The sequence below is a fragment of the Pleurodeles waltl genome, chromosome 4_1, assembly GCF_031143425.1.
Source record: "Pleurodeles waltl isolate 20211129_DDA chromosome 4_1, aPleWal1.hap1.20221129, whole genome shotgun sequence".
Classification (NCBI taxonomy): domain Eukaryota; kingdom Metazoa; phylum Chordata; class Amphibia; order Caudata; family Salamandridae; genus Pleurodeles; species Pleurodeles waltl.
Window position 1 is genome coordinate 880,074,869 of NC_090442.1, and position 20,040 is coordinate 880,094,908.

General features: G+C 43.0%; 1 protein-coding gene across 2 annotated transcripts in view; it reads left to right on the top strand.

Moving 5' to 3' along the window:
• The window catches only part of NTS (neurotensin), a 133,906-nt gene that overhangs the window by 35,037 nt on the left and 78,829 nt on the right, over nt 1-20,040 (top strand). The window contains exon 2 of one of the 2 annotated variants that reach the window (XM_069229629.1): nt 8,403-8,496. The exons of the other annotated variant lie outside the window; for it this stretch is intronic. Coding sequence (XP_069085730.1) covers nt 8,493-8,496 — 4 coding nt within the window. The 5' untranslated portion in view covers nt 8,403-8,492. The remainder of the gene's footprint in view (nt 1-8,402; nt 8,497-20,040) is intronic. 2 annotated transcript variants of the gene reach the window in all.

Below are 20,040 nucleotides of genomic sequence, written 5' to 3' on the forward strand. Positions count from 1 at the left end.
CAGTCAGCTTGCTGTTGGCCAGAGAGGGTGTCTGAGTAGATCACTCCATCTACTGTGCCATCTTTAGGGTCGGTGGAGAGGAGATCAGAGAGAGGTTCACTCTCTGCTTCCTGGTCCTCATCTGTAACCATTAACATGTTTACATCTGCCCTGTCATGGAAGAGTTTTAGGCTGTTAACATGGATCACCCTCTTGGGGGTCCTGCTAGTGCCTAGGTACACCAGGTAGGTGACCTCACTCTTCTTCTCTAGCACTGGGTAAGGGCCACTCCATTTGTCTAGAAGTGCCCTGGGAGCCACAGGCTTCAGAACCCAGACTTTCTGCCCTGGCTGAAACTCAACCATAGTAGCCTTTTGGTCATACCATATCTTCTAAAGTTGTTGGCTGGCCTCAAGGTTTTTATTTGCCTTTTCCATGTACTCTGCCATCCTTGAATGTAGACCTAGTACATAGTCCACTATATCTTGCTTAGGCTCATGAAGAGGTCTCTCCTAGCCTTCTTTCACAAGAGCTAGTGGCCCCCTAACAGGATGGCCAAACAGAAGTTCAAAGGGGGAAAACCCTACTCCCTTCTGAGGCACCGCTCTGTAGGCAAAAAGCAGGCATGGCAAGAGGACATCCCATCTCCTTTGGAGCTTTTCAAGGAGCCCCATGATCATGCCCTTCAATGTCTTGTTAAATCTCTCAACAAGACCATTGGTTTGTGGATGGTATGGTGTGGTGAATTTGTAAGTCACCCCACACTCATTCCACATGTGTTTTAGGTAAGCTGACATGAAGTTGGTACCTCTGTCAGCAACCACCTCCTTAGGAAATCCCACTCTGGTAAAAATACCAATGAGTGCTTTGGCTACTGCAGGGGCAGTAGTGGACCTAAGGGGAATTGCTTCAGGGTACCTAGTAGCATGATCCACTACTAGTAGGATATACTGATTCCCTGATGCTGTGGGAGGTTCAAGTGGACCCACTATATCCACTCCCACTCTTTCAAAGGGGACCCCCACCACTGGAAGTGGAATGAGGGGGGCCTTTGGGTGGCCACCTGTCTTACCACTGGCTTGACAGGTGGCACAGGAGGCACAAAACTCCTTCACCTTCTGGGACATAGTGGGCCAATAGAAATGGTTAACTAACCTTTCCCATGTCTTGGTTTGTCCCAAATGCCCAGCAAGGGGAATGTCATGGGCTAAGGTCAGAATGAACTCCCTAAACTCCTGAGGCGCTACCACTCTCCTAGTGGCACCAGGTTTTGGATCTCTTGCCTCAATGTAAAGGAGTCCATCTTCCCAATAGATCCTGTGGGTTCCACTGACATTTCCTTTGGTTTCCTCAGCAGCTTGCTCCCTTAGGCCTTCAAGAGAGGGACAAGTTTCCTGCCCCTTGCACAGCTGTTCCCTTGAAGGCCCCCCTGGGCCCAAGAGCTCAATCTGATAAGGTTCCAACTCTATAGGCTCAGTTCCCTCAGGGGATAGAACTTCTTCCTGAGAAGAGAGGTTCTTTTTCTTTTTCTGTGCTGAAGCTGGTTCCCCAGTCTTCTTTCCTTTTCTCTTGGAGGGTTGGGCCATTATTCCAGACTCCAACACCTCTTTTTCACCCTGAGCTCTGCACTGTGCCCTAGACTTGACACACACCAGTTCAGGGATACCCAGCATGGCTGCATGGGTTTTGAGTTCTACCTCAGCCCATGCTGAGGACTCCAGATCATTTCCAAGCAGACATTCAACTGGTATAGCAGAAGAGACTACCACCTGTTTCAGGCCAGTGACCCCTCCCCATTCTAAAGTTACCATAGCCATGGGATGTACTTTAGTCTGACTGTCAGCAGTGGTGACTGGATAAGTTTGTCCAGTCAGGTATTGTCCTGGGGGAACAAGTTTGTCTTTCACCATAGTGACACTGGCACCTGTATCCCCCAGGGCCTCTACTCTAGTCCCATTAATAAAGAACAGCTGCCTATATTTTTTGCATGTTAGGCGGCCAGGCAGCTAGTGTGGCTAGGGGTACCAGGTGCAAGGGACTTACCTGAGTGCCAGGGTTGTGCCAATTGTGGAGACAAAGGTACAGTTTAGAGAAAGAATACTGGTGCTGGGACCTGGTCAGCAGGGTCCCAGCACACTTTCAAATCTTAACTTAGCATCAGCAAAGGCAAAAAGTCAGGGGGTAACCATGCCAAGGAGGCATTTCCTTACACATGTGCAACTACATCGCTTTCCCCGAGGTGGAAGATTTGGCCACTGTGAAGGCAGGATTCTATGCAATCGGACATATACCAAATATTGTTGGGACAATTGCCAGAACACATATTGCGTTTGTCCCCTGCCTGCCAGAATGAACAGGTGTTAAGAAATCGGAAGAGTTTCCACTCACTCAGTGTGCAAATGGTGTGCCTGGTGGACCAGTACATCTCCCACATCACAGCCAAGTATCCTGGGTCTGTGCAGGACGTCTTTGTTCTGAGGAATAGCAGCATCCCACAGCTGATGGCAGAACTACAAAGGCACAGAGTGTTGCTAATAGGTGAGCCTGAGTGCCCACCCAATATATATCAGTGTATGCCTTCTGGTGTTAACCCTATACCATTGTGCGCGGCTAATGTTTGTCCCTCAAGACTTGCAGGTGACTCAGCCTACCCAAACTTATTGTGGCTACTGACCCTTGTGAGGAATGCCAGAACAAGGGCTGAGAATCATTACAATGATGCACATAGGGGAACCAGGAGAATTATCGAAAGGACCTTCGGCCTCCTGAAGTGCACGTTCAGATGCCTGCATCTAACCGGATCCCTGTGCTACTCATCCAAGAAGGTCTGCCAGATAGTAGTGGCATGATGCATGTTGCACAACCTGGCCCTCAGACGACATGTGCCTTCTCTGCAGGAGGAGGAGACTGAAAATGCCCCTGTGGCAGCAGTGGACCCTGAGGACACTGAGGATGAGGAGGCAGAGTATGAGGATGTGGACAACAGAACATCAGTTATAAGTCAATACTTCCAATGACTCACAGGTGAGACAGTGTAGCTGACCATTCCTCTGACTATTGTTTTATCTGTGTGGCATTCACTTCCTTTGCATCTTTACTTACTGTCACCAATGGCTTCTCATTTTACAGATGTTGGATGATATTACAACAGTGTACTGATGTGATGACTACAGACAGCTACAGGTCATTAATTGCATGCTATCGCAGTTTTAAGATAATTTGCACATGATGTGACTGTTTCCATAAATACACATTTTCATCACAGTAAACACTATCGGCCAAGTAGTATTCAAGGATGTTTATTGTAGAGTAAATAATTGACAGGAAAGTGCAATGGAATGGGGTAATGGTCGAGAAAAGACCAGGGTATGGTTCCATTCTGTTTGTAGCACAGGTCCAGTGTCCAATGGCCATAGGAAGGGGAGCAAAGGCAGTTCAAATTGGACAATCAGGAGTGTCTTATTTCCTGGCGGTGGTCTTGATCTTGGCAAGTGTCTCTGGCTTCTGTTTGGCTCACAGGGAACGTTTGCAGGGTAGTTCACCTTCTACAGGGGGAGTGGTGCTTGTTGTCTGTGGGTCCTGTGACAGGGCCTCCTGCCCACTAGCTGCCATGGAAATGGAGGGCTGGTCAGGAGTCTGGCTAGTGGTAGGGGCCCACTGGTGTGCTGTCCATTCCCTCATGATGTTGACCATGTCTGCCAGAACCCCTGCTATGGAGATCACAGTGGTTTTGAGGTCCTGCAAATCCTCCCTGTCCTCCTGCAGCCGCTTGTTCTCCTGCATGTTGGTAAGGATCTGGCCCATCTTGTCCTGGGATTGTTTTGGCAAGCCCCCAGGACATTAGTGAGTGCCTCCTGGAGAGTCGGTTCCCTGGGCCTGTCCTCCCCCTAGCGCACAGCCGTCCTCCCTGTGTCCCTGTAGCCCTGTGCCTCTGTCCTCGAACAGTGTACCCACTGCCACTGACCCCAGGACCCTGATTGTTTTGTGAGTGAGGTGTGGAGTGGGGTCTCTGCACAGGTGGGCACACTGCTGATTGATGTGTCCTGGGGACAGAGCTGTGGGAAAGTTGGGTGGGTGCTGTGGTGTTGGCCACTGATGGAGAGGCTCTGTGGTGGACTGTGAGTGGGCTGGGGTGGCCGACTGACCAGTGGTCACTGATGGGCCAGGTAGTTCATCTAGATCCTGAAGTCCAGAGTTACTGTCATCACTGGGGGCATCTTCTGTTGGGGGATTTCCTGGTCACACGTGGCACCTCCTCTCCGCTGAGGTTGGCTGGGGCAACTGTGAGAATGTAAGTGATGTATTATGCCTCATGTCTGTGACAAATTGTACATCCCTAGCTTCCCCTCTATCGTTGCTGTTGCCCTGCCGCCTTTGTTTGCGTATGGTGATGTATTGTGGGTTTGTTAGTTCTCCATGCTGTGCATGCTTTTGTGATGGGTGTCCATGCAGGGCTGGGAGGGCTGTCCATGCATTGGTATGGCATGTAGGGCTAGGCATTGGGGTTGGTCATATGTGTAGGTGCAGTGTGCGGGATGTAGTAGTGTTGAGAGTCAGGGTGAGGGGGTGAGATAGCATTCAGGTGTGGGGGGGTGATCAGTAGTAAATATTGACTCACCAGTGTCTAGTCCTCCGGCATTTCCAGTGGGTCCCTCAGGATGCAGTATTGCCAAGACTTGCTGTGAGCTGTGGGGGAGGAGGTAGGGGTCCACCGCCAGTCCTCTGGATGGCGAGCTGGTGCCTTGCTGCCACAGAACTTACCTTCCCCGTAGGTCATTCCACCTCTTCCTGTTGTCGTCCGTTGTTCTTGGATGCTGTCCCACGGCGTTCACCCTGTCCACGATTCTCCGCCATAGTTCCATCTTCCTGGCAATGGATATTTGCTGTACCTGTGCTCCAAACAGCTGTGGCTCTACCCTGACTATTTCCTCGACCATGACCCATAACTCATCATCAGTGAAACAGGGGTGCCTTAGTGGGGACATGGGTGTTGTGTGGTCTGTGTTGGTGGGAGTATGTTGAGTAATGTGGTGAGGTGTGGGATGTGGGGTGCATGACAGATGTGTGGGTGTTTGTGGTGTGTGTGTGTAGTTGTCTCAGTGGTCTTAGCTTCAGTCTGGTGGCAATATTTGGTGTTCGTAAAGGGTTGTGGGTAATGTGGGTGTGTGTTTTATAGTGCTGTGGGTGGGTGGGTGTGGTGTGTGTATCAGTGGCAGGTGTGTTTTCGGTTTTGGCCAATGCAGTGTTGTTTTGTATTTGGGGGGCCATTCTGAGTGTGCCGGTGTGTACCGCCAATGGTTTACCACCGGTGAACGTCTACCGTGGTGATTCGTGGGTCATAATGTGGTGGGCGTTGTTTTGTTGACGTTACGGTATGGGTTTTGATATAGACACTTTAGCACTGACCTTTGGGCTGGCGGATTTGTGTATGTGGCAGTATTCTGTCGAATTGGTGTGTGCCATAATATGGCGAACAGATATCTGCCACTGTGGCAGTAGGTTGGTGGCCGTCACCGCAGAGGTAAGCGGCATTTACTGCCAATTTCATAATGAGGGCCTAATTCTTTAAAGATTCAAATCTCCAGTTCCCCCTTTTCGATATTATTCATTTTGGTGTCATTTTAAAGATAAAAATATAATCTATTTTGATATATTTTTGTTGGATTCCTATTGTGTTCTGTTTTTTATCTATTTACTGTTTTGTGATTTTTAAATGCTTTGCACACTTGTTTACTAAGTTAAGCCTTGTCGCTGTTGCCAAGCTACCAAGGGTTGAGCTGTATTTAATTTATTCAGATCTAACTGGACCTAAATGAGAGGTTAGTGGCCTATTGTCAAGTGTAGGTACTTACCTGCCCATGGCAATAATCCACTTTCCAACATATATTGTGTGGCCTGGTAAAAGACTCTCATGGGGTTTGAATGTGTCCACAAATCTACATAGGAGCATTTTATATATGTTCTGGGCTCTGAACCATGTTCTAATCTGTCATTTGGGATGCTGAAACTGCCTTTGTGGTACTGATTTTAAAGTGTGGATTTTGTAAATGTACTAAGGCTGGTTGTATTTAGAAACAAATATTTGCTAGCATTTAACCCAACTTCAACTTCTTATATTGACTGTGGCTGATCATTTTACTGAATCATTTTTGATTTGGTCTTAGAAAAAGGACCTAATGTTAAGGACATAGGGGAGAAGGTTTCAGTTACCAAACTAATATTTTAAAAATGTGAAATTAAATTAAAAGCTGACTGTTTAAAATTTACTTGAAGAACATGGGAAGGAACCTACCTTATAACATAGGCGCATATGAAAATACAGCGAGTTTAATCAAATTTAAGAACATTTGGGCTCTAGTCTTTGAAAAGTATGTTGAAATCAGAATGTTCTGAGAATGTACATTCTATGAATCTGTGTTTTGTGTTGGGTAAGTTTTGTTATTTATGTGTTTTACAGTATATATATATATATATATACATATATATATAATTAAATGAGATGTAATACTGCTTAAAACATCAATAAACATTGAATTATAAAGTAAGAAATTGCTGAACAACAAAACATGACAAATTGTCATTTGGAAAAATTGAGAAACACCTACTCAATAAATAAAAAAAATGAAATACTGCAATTACACACTCAGAAAGAACCCACTGCCAGTATTCTAGGCACATGTCCACTGCAATATAACCTTATCTGTTATGATGACATGCTATGACAGGAGCAGTTCCACATAAAAGAACATCTACAGCTTTAGCTGGTGCACATCCTAATCTGTATAGTCATTGAAATGAGTAAAGCATACTGGATGACTGACATGGTGGAAAGTACTTCATGGTTTTACTGACCCTTATATAAACAGATGTGTAAGATATGGACTGGCCCGACCAACATATCACATGTGATCACATAACACAAAGCTGAAGAGTCATATTTGATAAGATGAATTTATTATGCACACCTTTATAATATGCAAACATTTCTCTGGCAAAGTCTCTGGAGACACTATTAGCATTTTGAGACCTGAGGACTGCATATCTATGAGACAGGTCACATGAAGACTTAAAAACCATATGTTTAATGAAAAAGCCACATTAGACTACTATGAGTAGACCAAATGTGCCATCAAGAAGGTTAAAACCCAAATATTTTTCTACTACTGTCACTAATCTCAGCATAAAATGATTATATGAAGCACAATTTTGCTTCAATGCCTACTCAGAGGTAATGCCATTCTAAACAGCAATTGCACAACCTGACAACTGAAGGGAAACAGATGTGGAAATTATGTTCTGGAGGATAAGGTTAAACCATATGTCTGCTGGGTTTCATGACAGAATATTGTAGGAAAAGTACGACTCACCAAGATATTGTCAAAAAATATGAATTACAAAGATAATGCCTTCAAAAATATCTATTTTTACAAATATCAAACAATACATCGAATCACAAAATATTGATCCGTATTGAAATATACACACAATAATAAAAGTATCGAAACTCAAAATATTGACTGCAATATAATTGCTAAAATAATCAAAAAAGAATTCATGAACATTTCATATATAAAAATAACAATAAATTAATGTACACAAAAACTTTAAGAATACATTAAAAAACTATTATTCTTCAAATATATAACCATAATTTTTCACTATATATTTACTACTAATAAAAAATACATTTCATAAAAACAAATATAAATACACTAAAATAAATCTTGGCGCACACATTAAAAATGAATAACATACATTTAACATTTAAGATATAATAATAATATAACAATCCAAAAATACACATAATTAAAAATAAAATAAAAATACTAAAAAGTAAAATAATTCAAACAACACACAAAGAGCTTAATTGTGAGTTTTGCGGTCCAACCATGGGACCGAGAAATATGCTGGAAGGACACCACCGCCATGCTGTCCCCCCCAGGTGTATTACAATGTTCTCCTGTAATACACGTTCCCACTGGGCTGACCGGTGGGAACAGTGCTACGATATTGGCCTAGGCTCCTTTAAGGAAGGGCCCCTGCAGGGGCTTTCCATCAGCCTTCTCATGGAGGGGGCACTCCAATGTGAAGGCTGTCAGAAAGCTGAATTGTAATTAACCAGGCGGACTCAGCGCTGCCGTAGATGAGTACAACTCAGACCGCCGTCACCCCATAAGGAACCACATTCCCGACGGTGGTCCCCTGGCAGATCTGCCTACCAGGGTTGTAAGGTGGTGGTAGGATCGCCACACTTGCGGCAGTCTGACTTTCACCATAAGGATGGAGGTCCTTGGAACACCAGACTCGTAATGAGACCCAAAGTAGTCAGTAACATTTACCATTAAACAAACTAACCAATATGAATAAAAACATTATTAAGCCAACACTATAAAATGAGCACAAAACCTCTCTATTTTTCACAGGAAAAACTTAACTGCATAAAAACAACACTCTACTGGACTGCACAAAGAAAAGCCAGAAGGAAGATTTCAAGAAAATAACAAGACACCTTCATGAGTAAGTATAAAAATTAAATGAAATGCAATATAACCTAAACAAAATTTAAAACACAAATCTAAAAATACATTACTAAGTTCTCTTTAATAGTTAGGTCCTAGCTTCTTTAGAAAAAGCAGTTTTACTTGCCTATATCTTTGGCACTGCTTGATAAATCTTCACAAAATTTTCCAAAACATTTTGACAGTTACATCAACTGCTGTTTGGAAAGTTTTGGGGTGATTGTCAAGCAGATCCTGAGAAAAAGGGTGGAGTCAAAAAAGGAGCATTTCCCATGTTAATTCCCATAGGGATTTTGGACAGCTGAAGCACCTGAACCACTGGATGGAATTACACCAAATTTGGCAGAACGGTAGCCCCCTTTGTTATTTGATGTTAATCCATTCAGTACTTTTTGAGATATTAAAGAGAATCCAAATGTGTATGTATAGGGATGCAAAGGATTTGCGACCCCTCCAAATTTCATGCTGAGATCTGATTGACTGCTAGCACTTCAATAAGGAAGTGTTGGCAGCCATGTTGATAATCGGCTTCAGCCAAGTCCCTGAAAAACAAAGTAAAAAAATAAAAAAAGGGACCAGGCTAGGGACACCCTGACCCCTAAGCTCTGGTGCTGGCAGATCCAGAAAAAATTTAAAAAAGAACAAGTGCAGGCTCCTGCGCTTGTTTTATAAACATTACCCAGGTGTGCCATGTCCCAGGAGCATTGCCATTTTAATGTGGGATGGTGCCTGGCCTCCTCACTGCCCTGGGGACTACGACCTCCCCAGGGCTACAAAAATGATGTGTGCAGGGGGCCGCCTATCCCACCGCAACCCCTGGGACAACCACCTCCCGGGGCTTTCATCAAACTCAGTGCAGGGGGCTGCACAGCCCCCCGCTGCCCTAGGGACCACCACCTCCCCCAGGCTTTAAACTAATTTGATGCGGGGGCATACAACCCCCCCCCCCACAGCCCTAGGGACCGCCACCTTCCTGGAACTTTAAACTCATTTAATGCGGGGGCTGCTCGCCCACACTGCAGCCCCAGGAACTGCCATCTCTTCAGGGCTTCAAACTAAAATTATGCAGGGGGCCGTGTGACCCCTCACAGCCCTGGGGTTCACCACTCCTGGGGCACTAAGCACAAACAATGTGGAGGGATGTGCAGCCCCCTGCAGCCCCACGGACCACCACCTCCCCAGGGCACACATTTTAAAAACAGAGGGGGTCCATTTTGGATCACCAAGCCTGGGGGACACCCACCTCTCTGGAGCTATTAAAATTGGAGGGACCCCCACTCCTTGAGGAGCCAATGATGGCCATGGGGACCACCACCCACACTGGGCCAGTTGCTGCTATGTCTCAGGGTGGCCACCCCGGAACATAGCTTTTTGCTCACCCACTCACTCACTTATAGTCACATACACACTCCGTCACTCACCCATACAAGCAAAATCTCACCCAGTCACCTGTACTGCCACTCACACATCTATACTGCCATTTATACTCACTGGATGATGTCATCAGTGATGTCATTTGAGATGTCATCAAAGATGTCACTGACCATATCATGAGTGATGTAATATGTGAGATCATAAGCAGTGCATTATGGGGCTCACGTTATAGTTAGCTGAGGTAACTATACCTGAAAAGTTCTACGGTTTGATACATGTACAATGTGAACCTAACTGTAACAGTCATGTTACTTTTGGTGTTTTCAGTGAATTTTTCAGGTTTTTTAAATTCTATTTCCTAAATAATGTCCCTGTAACCTTTGTTTTATCCAGTGAATTTCTATGGTTTTTTTTAAAGAATATTCAGTTATTAGAACAGTGCAGGAAGTCCTGTTTTGTAGCGTAGTGTACCAAGCAACTGTTTTTTTTATGGCTGTTTAAAAAAGTTCTTATATATATATTTATAAATACAAGAGAGCAATTTCAATTACGTGTTAAAGAAGGCAAAGGTATTTGTTTTTTACTAACTTTAGTGATGTAAAGCAAATAAAAAAGTGTGTTTTACTTTAATTAGCATTTGAAAATATTTTACCCATGAAATATTTTTTCTGAGGTAGGTGTGAACAATAATAATTTAAAAATGTATATAAGTTAGGCCAGAGTAGTAGTAGTAGTAGTTGTAAGGATGAAAAATGTCATCTTGTGAGATGAAAAACAGAGATAGTGATAGACAGCAATTGCGGAATCTCCTTTTTCAACTACTAATGAATACTGGGAAGAGCTTAAGCATTTCAAATGCTTATTGCACAGAGTATACATTTATATTATAGAATAACCAAGCTTCTTTTTTTTTTAAAAATGTTGTTGTTTTTTGGGAGTCACGCACCCATCGCGAACATCTGTGGTGGGAATGCCATTCTGACTTATTTTTAGTGCTACAAAAAACATATATAGACCATTCGCACATTTCCTTTTAGGCAAGAGGTTTTGCAACAAATTCATAAATATATTGAGGAACTAGAAAAAAAGGAGGTTTTTGAAGAAATTGAAGAGTCACGACGCTGCCACGTATTTTGCCAGCACGTATTTCCAAAATTGCGGCAAGTACTTGACTCTGACAATTTAAAAAAAAAATCAAACCAGCATTACACACACTTCTAAAGTTTATTTTAAGTAAATACTGTAGGTTTATTAATGGTGATAAAACAAAATATTTGTAGCAACATTATTAATGTGTGAAGTCATTTTCATATAATTTAAGGAGCAGCGTTCTATGCATGACGGAGCCACCTAAGGTCACCCACCCCATGTGACATAGAAAAAATGGTTCTGATAGGTAGAACACATATCTATCCTAAATACAGGATGGTCCCACATGTTTTCCCCATCATTTTGGGTGTGGCTGCAGATCTGCACACTTCTACTGGGAGACTTGCAGTTTGAATTTGGCCTGGTGTCTTTTTAGATTTTTCTTTACTCTAAAAAATGGCATTTCCTTCAGAAAATATCCATGAGGAAGGGGACAACATCTTGGAAAAAGAAGAAGTTGTTACAAAGAAAAAAAAAAGAAGGCATCATGTGGGAGTTCTTCCACATCCCAGAGGGGGAAAAAGGTGAATGTCCAGTAGGTAACCTGTAATTTCTGCCAAAAGGTGCTTTCAAGAGGAAGTGAAACAAAATACAGCTGTGGTACATTGAGTATGTAAAAACACATAAGTACAATCCATCTTACTCAATTGGCAAGGGTGGGAATTAAAAGGCTGGAGACAGAAGAAAGAAGGATACCATCTTCTAGTCGCGAGGCAGGAACATCATCAAGCTCCTACCATTCCAGAATTTTCAAAGGTGGGAATGTTTTGTCCAAAATGCTGTCTTGCTCTGAGTGTAGGAGAGCGGGCACTCCCTTCACTTGTGCAGATTATAAATTATAAATGTACATCATTGTTATTTTTTCTTGAAAACAAGGTGAGTTTATTATTTTTATGGCTTGTAGTTTCAACAGACATTGCCTTTTTTCAGTAAAGAAACCAAAAAACACCAAACAAATTTCAAAATAGTTTAACCCCCCCAACAAAGTCCCTGTTTAAAAAAAAAAAGAAAAAAAGGTTCCATCCACGTTGAGTCTTTAAAAATACAGTATTTTGTCCAGATGTAATATTTAGACCTCTATGGGAGATGATAGCCAAAGTACAGTATGTTCTTCCAGAAATGTATATCTCTCCAGCTTTAAAGTTTGCAATCTCATGCTCTAATTTAGTTCCATCTGCTCTGCATCATTGAAACAATGCTATAATGTATTTTCCAGTTCACCGTACAAGCAAATGTAGAAAATACATTTGATTTTAATCTTGGACAGGTCATACTTTGGTCACTCTTTTTTATTAGTTTATCAAAGGCAGCATACATTTAGAATCTGCCAGAGTTAAGTCAAAAAATTATTCAGATTGGATTTCAGTGGTAGATGAGAAAGAGTAATATTTACACTCTTGGTTCCATCTATAACTCCGTCCAAATATGTCATCAATATTTACATCTTCTTCTTCTAAATCTTCAAAGATCACCATAATAAATTCCTGTGTATCTTGTTGAGCATTTAAAGTAAATACTACAGATCCACTATATTTGTCTAGTAGTTAAATGCCCGAAGCAGAATGTATTACAGTTCTGTTGAAAGATGAGAATTGATTGCAATGAAATAGTGTTGTGCACATTGTGTTCCGTGGATTTCCTTGGAAGAGAACATTAAGAACCACATTAGGATAGCAGTTAACACCAGTAGTGTTATCCAATTGGTGAACTATACTATCTCCATCCTTTTCCAGGTTTGTTTTCTTCACACCTTTTTCTTTAGCTTTGCTTTCTCTCTTTTCATTCGTTTTTTTAAACTGTTTTGTCGGTTTTAACTTAGGACACAATACTCATTTTTCATAAAAATGATACTGTCCTAAATGAGGAGTATATTTACTTCTTAATCTGTTGTACTTTCACACAATTTGCATCTGCACTAAGCTTCTTCTCATCAAAATCAACCAGAAACAAACCAGATAATGTTCAAACTTGTGACTATGCTACATATGATATTCCTTCTTTAAAAACTGTACTTCAGATATTTATAAAAGCAGCATCAACACTTAAGCCTTGAGACTTGTGGATTAGTATGGCATATGCAAGACAAATTGAAAACTGTTTTTGTGGGGCATACAAATCCTTCACAAGCAAAAAGAATACAACACATCATCCAATTTGCTTCACGCTATCAACCTGATCAAACAATATAGCTAAGAATTCAACCTCATTACCATTAGAAAAACTAATAGGATCAGAAGCTTTACTCATGGCACCATTTGCCAATCCTTCTTCTATGTTTAAATTACATCTTAAAATGTATCTATAGTTTTTGCAGACAAGTAAACACTTCTCTAGTACAGAAGTCCTGGATACAGATTTCACCAAAGAGTTTAATTTATGTTAAAAATTTTCACTCAGTAGTACAGTTCCATTTTGTAAATAGCAGTGATCTACAAAATGTCTTCATTGTCAAGTTTTAGTCATTCTTCATTAAATGCAGCTCACTCTTGAAGTGTAGGCATCAATTTGTTTCCCCTCTTTACAAAATGTATACATTAGCTCAGCTGCCATCTTCTTAGAGTAAAACAGTTTCTCAATAAGTCACTTTTCTAACATCAATCTTCCCTCCTCTGTCAGAACTTCTACTCTAATCTCCGTTAGAATGTTTCCATACTCCATGTCAGAGGCTTGACACATATTTTTAACAAGTTCCTTGTATTGAAAATATTGCCACACGTTTATATTACCAAAACTTCCCAAAAAGTTTCAAGTCTCTTCATGTGAAAGAGTTTTAAAAACAAGCTGTCTTTTTACAGGAGTAAGTTGTAGTAGGTCTCCAAAAACAAAATCAAATGATTTCCCCCAAACAAAATGTTGTATTTAGTGTCTAGTATTTGTTGCATTCTCAGCTGACCAAAGGCAAGCATTATACTGGAGACCATGCTCACCTCATCAATAATTATAAGCTTAAAACTCTTGCGACCTCATGACAAGCTTCACCAGATAACGTCTGTTATTCCAGGTTATTGTCATGTTGAACCGATAGCATAAGCAGTCTGTGTAAAGTTATTCATTTGATAATGTGTGCAGCTAATCCAGTAGGTGCTGTCACTATACATGATGAGTTTGGATCTGGAGCTTTCTGTAGGGAAGTAGAGAAAACTTTATTTATACTTTTTGACGCAAAACTGTGCGAATGCAGTTTTGCGTCAAAAAAGTTCATGGTGGCTAACGCCATTTCTTTGCGCAACCCGTGCGTCAAATTTATACTTTGCTGCACAGTGGCGCAAAGCACAGGTTAGAGTCATTTTTTTTACTCTAACCATTGCGCCGCGTCGTAAAGCAAAATGATGTTAATGCAGGGAAAATGACTCTAATCTGGTTTGCGAGGTCCCAAACCAGATATGCACCATTTTCCATCGCATTAGTGTCAAATAGCGGAGCAAACGCAGCAAACAGAGCTAAGGAGCCCCAAATGGATCCCAGAAGCCAGGAGAGACCCCAGGGAGACCCCAATCTACGGGGAACCAGCCAGGAGGACACAGACAAGACCCAGGGGAGAGACAAAAAGAAAAGGATGTGTTGTTTCAGTGCAGAGGAGCATGAAATACTGGTCAGAGGTGACGGAGCACCACCATCAACTTTTCATCACCTCAAAATTGCCAATTGGGAGGAGAGGGGCAATTTGGCAACAAATTGTCAACAAGATAAACAGTGTGGCAGAGGTCCAGAGAACTGTCACGTAGTGCAAGAAATGCTGGCATGACTGCAAGCACAGGACAAAGATAAAAATGGCAAGGAATAGGAAGGCAGCACTGCAGACTGGAGGTGGGAGTCCAGCACCGCAGGAGGCCCTGGACGAGATGGAGGAGATGGTGGCAGCCGTCATCCCAGAGGAGATCGTCACAGGAATCGCAGGACAGGACAGCGCAGACTACCAGGAAGCAACACATATGCAGGGTAAGTTGCATGGGGGGACAAAAATGCCTAAATGTTAACTGCAAGCAGGGGGAGGGACTTTACCTTCTACACAATGCATATCAGCCATGGAAATCAGGCAGAAGAAAGGGCAAAGGGGCATGGCACGGGTGCATGGGCTGTGCAGGGGAATCCATAGGCACAACACAACACCAACACCCTTTGCATGGGGGCACTCTGCCATGCCAAGGCTGTTGGAAAGGCAAAGCCAGCCCAGGAGGTCAGGGTAGAATGTAAAACTGGGCAGCTGTCACAGGACAGCTGGTATTGTCAGAACGTGAACTAGGGGACAGTGTCCAGTCTCAGCCATTTCCGCAAGTGGCATTTGCCAATGACAAGAGTTGCCACTACCACCTGTGCTGTGTGTGCTGGTCAAGTAGCAAATGGCAGTTAGGTGCCCATGGAACAAACACAACCAAAATAGAGGTTTCAGAATGACGAAGTGATCAATCCCCTTTAATTCCAAAGTGTAAATCCTTTCAAATGCTCATGTCTATAGGCACAATAAACATAATTTATTGTTACTTACATTATGAAGTACACAGCAGTAATGTCATACCCCTGCTGCCCATTCCAGGGTCTACCCAGTGCCTGTGTTACAATAGGTGCAATGCCACCTTGCAACATCACAACTTTCATACTGCTTAGACAACAGCATTCAGGGGGAGGACATATGTGTCTAGCTAGTGAAACACACTACACAGTCATAAGAGGAAATGGAACACTGCCAGGCCCATCAGATTAATCCAATGTAACACACATTGGCAAACATGAACATGGCACACTACCAATGATGACACCTGTTCCATGTCATGCCAATGCAATACATGGTATGTGCTCGGTCTCAGCAACGTATAGGTGTATGTGAAATATCATAGACTGGGTCAGTCCCATATTGTTATGTGTTATAAAAGTGGCATCAGAACATCCACAGGCATTGCAAGGCCTCTCCATGCTAATAGAAGTAGAGTGAGGGTTAGTAGGACAAGAAGGTGGCAACACACAATTTGGACAGAACCTACACCTAGAGGATGTGACACAGACAATTCCCCAAACTGCCCACACTACATGTGACATGCAGGTGGGGCATAGGCCCCTTGAGAATGCTAATTTTAATGACAGGAACAAGGAACAGGAACCAAGATTACAATGTTCCACTAATAGGAAGTCAGTGATGTCACATTACAATTGCCACAACACAGACACACTAATTGTACAATATCTCATTGCAGAGGTCGATTGCTCTCCTATGGATATGCCTGTCCTGGACTACCCTGATGACATGGATGACGAGCTGACAACCATTAGCCAGGAAACCCTCCAAGATGTCCTTGGAACCCTCCAGACCCCATCTTCAGTAGCAAGGAGGAGCACAGATGTAGCAGCCATCACAGAGGAGCCACCCACCACCCCAATAGTATGACCTGCTAGCTCAACCACATCTGAGGACTTTGATGACACTGGTAGCACCTTTGACAGGACAGTAGTGGGAATACAGCGGGAGCTGGCCAAGGATGTGCGGGTGGGGATGCAAAATGTGGCTGCCAGCCTTGAGGGGATGAGAATGTACATGATCACATCCCCAGAACAGTCAGCAGCCATGCAAGTCCAACAATCACTGCTGCAAGGACTACAACAGTGTGTGAGGGATTTCACCACAGCAGTTAGAGAGTTGCCACAACACCTTGTGTAGCCATTTTAGTTATAGCTCCATGCACGTTATTTTAACACACTAGGCTGCTGTGCACTTTAACCTAAATATATTTTATTCAGCTTCGCTTTATTATTATTACAATAACCATTTTTACGGTCTTGTTTTAATTTCATCTATCTAACTGTTTTTGCCTAGGCCAGCACTCTGTTCTTAAATAAGACATTCTTGATCACTCTGTGCTTCATTCAAGGCTTCAGCTCTGTACATTGCCGGTGAACGTGGTAGAAGTTTAGTCTCCAATATTCGTAGAAAATACACATCCTCACGTAGGGACATTTTCTCAGAACATCAGCTGTGTTATTATACAAACACTTCCTTGTCCCTTCCACGTTAGAGGGAGATTCCAGCCAGGGACCCATGACTGTATGCTGATTGCTGAACGCTTTGTTACAGATGCTAACGCAGACCACAGACCACAGACCTTTGCTAAGATATGGGGGTTTATGTCTTCCCAGGGGAACCTGAAAGGCAGAATTAGAGCTTAACAACATGCTGTGCTCAATTATAACTTAGATAGGAAATAGTCAATCGATCATATTGACAATATGATAGCATTGTTTTTATGCTTCACTCTATTCGTCACAATTTTACTACTGTCATGTTGTGTCATCCTGGTTATTCCAGCTCACGCTATCTAAGATGCAGTTGTTTTATTAAACTCATTATTGAAACATATAATGCCTCTGATTGTCATTTACATATGAGACTGAATTGTAAATGAGAAAACCAGATGTGACCTGAGTGACTACGACTTCCCTGAGAAGCCTAGAATGTCATGTGCCCGGCTGCCCAATCATCACTATCCCTTGATAGAGATGAGGCACGGCTAGTTAGCCGGAGCAAAACCCGGGTTGGAGCGACAGGTGTCACCGCAGTGGGTTGGACTCAGTCTCCCACACCGTGGGATTCTGCCGCTCAAAATCCAGTAATCTCATTAGAATAATGACAGCCTACAAGACAACCTGGCATCCCAAACATTACACTGCGTGCACGACTACAATCATGACCCCCTCAGGGCCGACCTGGCTGCCTACCACAGCAATGTAGCTGCTATACTCAATAACCAGCAGCTCCTCTTTGCTGCAGTTATGCCCTTAATAGCCCCACAGTTGGCAGCTACCGGGAATTCCGAGTCCACTTCTTCAAACACTGAAGTGTGTGTTGCCCCCTCAAACCCACCACCACCAAGGGCAGAGGAGACGACACACACATCAGAAGATGAAGATGTGGAACAGATCACCTTCAGCCATAGGAGTACCCAGTAGCACCAGTCAATGCCACATGGGCACTGATTTTCCTGTATCCAGTGCTTGATAACATGCCAGTCTTGCTACAGTTGTTAACATGCACTGTTCTCCAACACACTGTTTACCTTACCACTATGGACTTCAATTGTCTCTCACTACCTAATTGGCAATTCATGTTCCTCCTCACCGAATGACACTCCATCACAGCATGTCCAATGACATGTCCCTCACTATTGCACTTGTGTTGCATCACAATAGAAGGTGTCACACTAATGGACTTACAATCCTGGACTATGTAAATATTGCACTACAGCACTTTAAAATAAACATCACCTACACAACTACTTTGTCTCTGTGTAATGTACCACATCAACTGTGTAGGAGATTTGTGATGCATGTAACATGTCAATGACCACAGAATGTCAATACAATAGTGTAGAAAGAATGTGGGCTGATATCTATGCACAAGGGTCTGGATTTTATCATCATCTGTGCTGCCTTTGGCTCATCTCTGAAGTTAAAGCATCACAAACAGTATAATGCTGTGTAGAAATGTGTGTGTCAGGCCCAAAGTATCTACAAGATGAAACTCAATGTGGCCCACATTCCCTTCAAGACAATCATTATGTATGTGACATATGACTCTAAACTTTAATCCCACACTGACACCATCCAGCAGGAATGGATGAGTACGAGTGTATGGACAATAACGTCACCTAGGAGTACAATGTAATAAATCATAGGTTTGATTTATGTATACTGAACTTCATAAGATTATGACACCCCTCAGTTTATTAGAGTTCACATGAACATTAAGCTGCAGGCAGATGTACAACAGTGCCCAAGATTCCAAAACCGGACTCAAACGATGACAGATTTAAAATCACACCAACCTTTACAATACTTTGGGATCCATAGTTACCTTGAGTAGTGGGTTCAATGGATGGCAGATGCATAGAGAAGTAGCTTTGTTGTAGCTGCAATGTGACAGCTCATTTGGAAGTGGGAATAACCATGTCGAGAATGGCATGTGGATGCAGGATGGCACACACAGGCAAACACAAATTTGACACTGTAAACTCATGCAAAGGCCCTGATCCCCAAGGATATGACACATACTGTAAAGGAGTACATTAACCTTTATTATATATGTATGACAGAAACTTAAACTATGTCAAACACCTAAACTATCGTAACCTATCCTAACTATACATTACCCACAACTGGCCCTAAACGTACTTACCACATGTAACTAAACACTCTAAACATCAACCCCCCACCCCCTTCATGTGACTGGTCACATCTGGGACAACATATACTAACCTAAACACATACTAACTAATCCTAAACAAATATATATTTTTTGTAATTTATTTATTTTTTAAATACACATAAACCCCAACATCAACCCCCACCCACCCACAAACAAACAAGTAATAATATAACTCCCCCCACCCCAACCCACTTATCCTCACTAAACTAATAGCCTACTCTAACCTATCACTAAGCCACCTAAACCCACTAAAAAAAAGTATGAGGAAAGAGGAGGTAGGGGGCAGAATTAGGGGTGAGGAACAATAAATTCAAAGATTGGCCCTCCTTAGTGTTTTCTTTATCGCTCGCAGTCTCCTGCTGTTGCGGGCCACCTCATCCTGTAGACTGTTTTTGCGGCGCAACATACGTTGCATGTCACGTTGGAGGTTGCGGAAATCTGCCATGTCCATTACTCCAGCTGTGGTGGTCTGAGTAGCACTTGATGTTGCTGGTGCTGTGGTTGGAGGTGGTGGTGCAGATGGTGCTGCTGTTGGGCCTTGTGCTGACGAGGGTGAGGGACCAGCTGGAGTGGCTGTCATCCCAGTATCCACTGTGCTTGGAGTTGGTGTGGTGGCGGCTGTTGTGGCCAATGCTGGCCCCCCTTGGCTAAATGCCCTCCATGCCCTGGTGGCTCGCTCGTGATGATACCGCCTAGCTATCATAGGGTACCAAGCTTCCACATCGAGGATGTGTCGGTACCGCACTGCTCACCTCTGAAATTCACGGATTTCCTGCGCATTCATGTGGGCAGCTGTAAAAATAGAGACAGGCAAACATTAGTGACAAC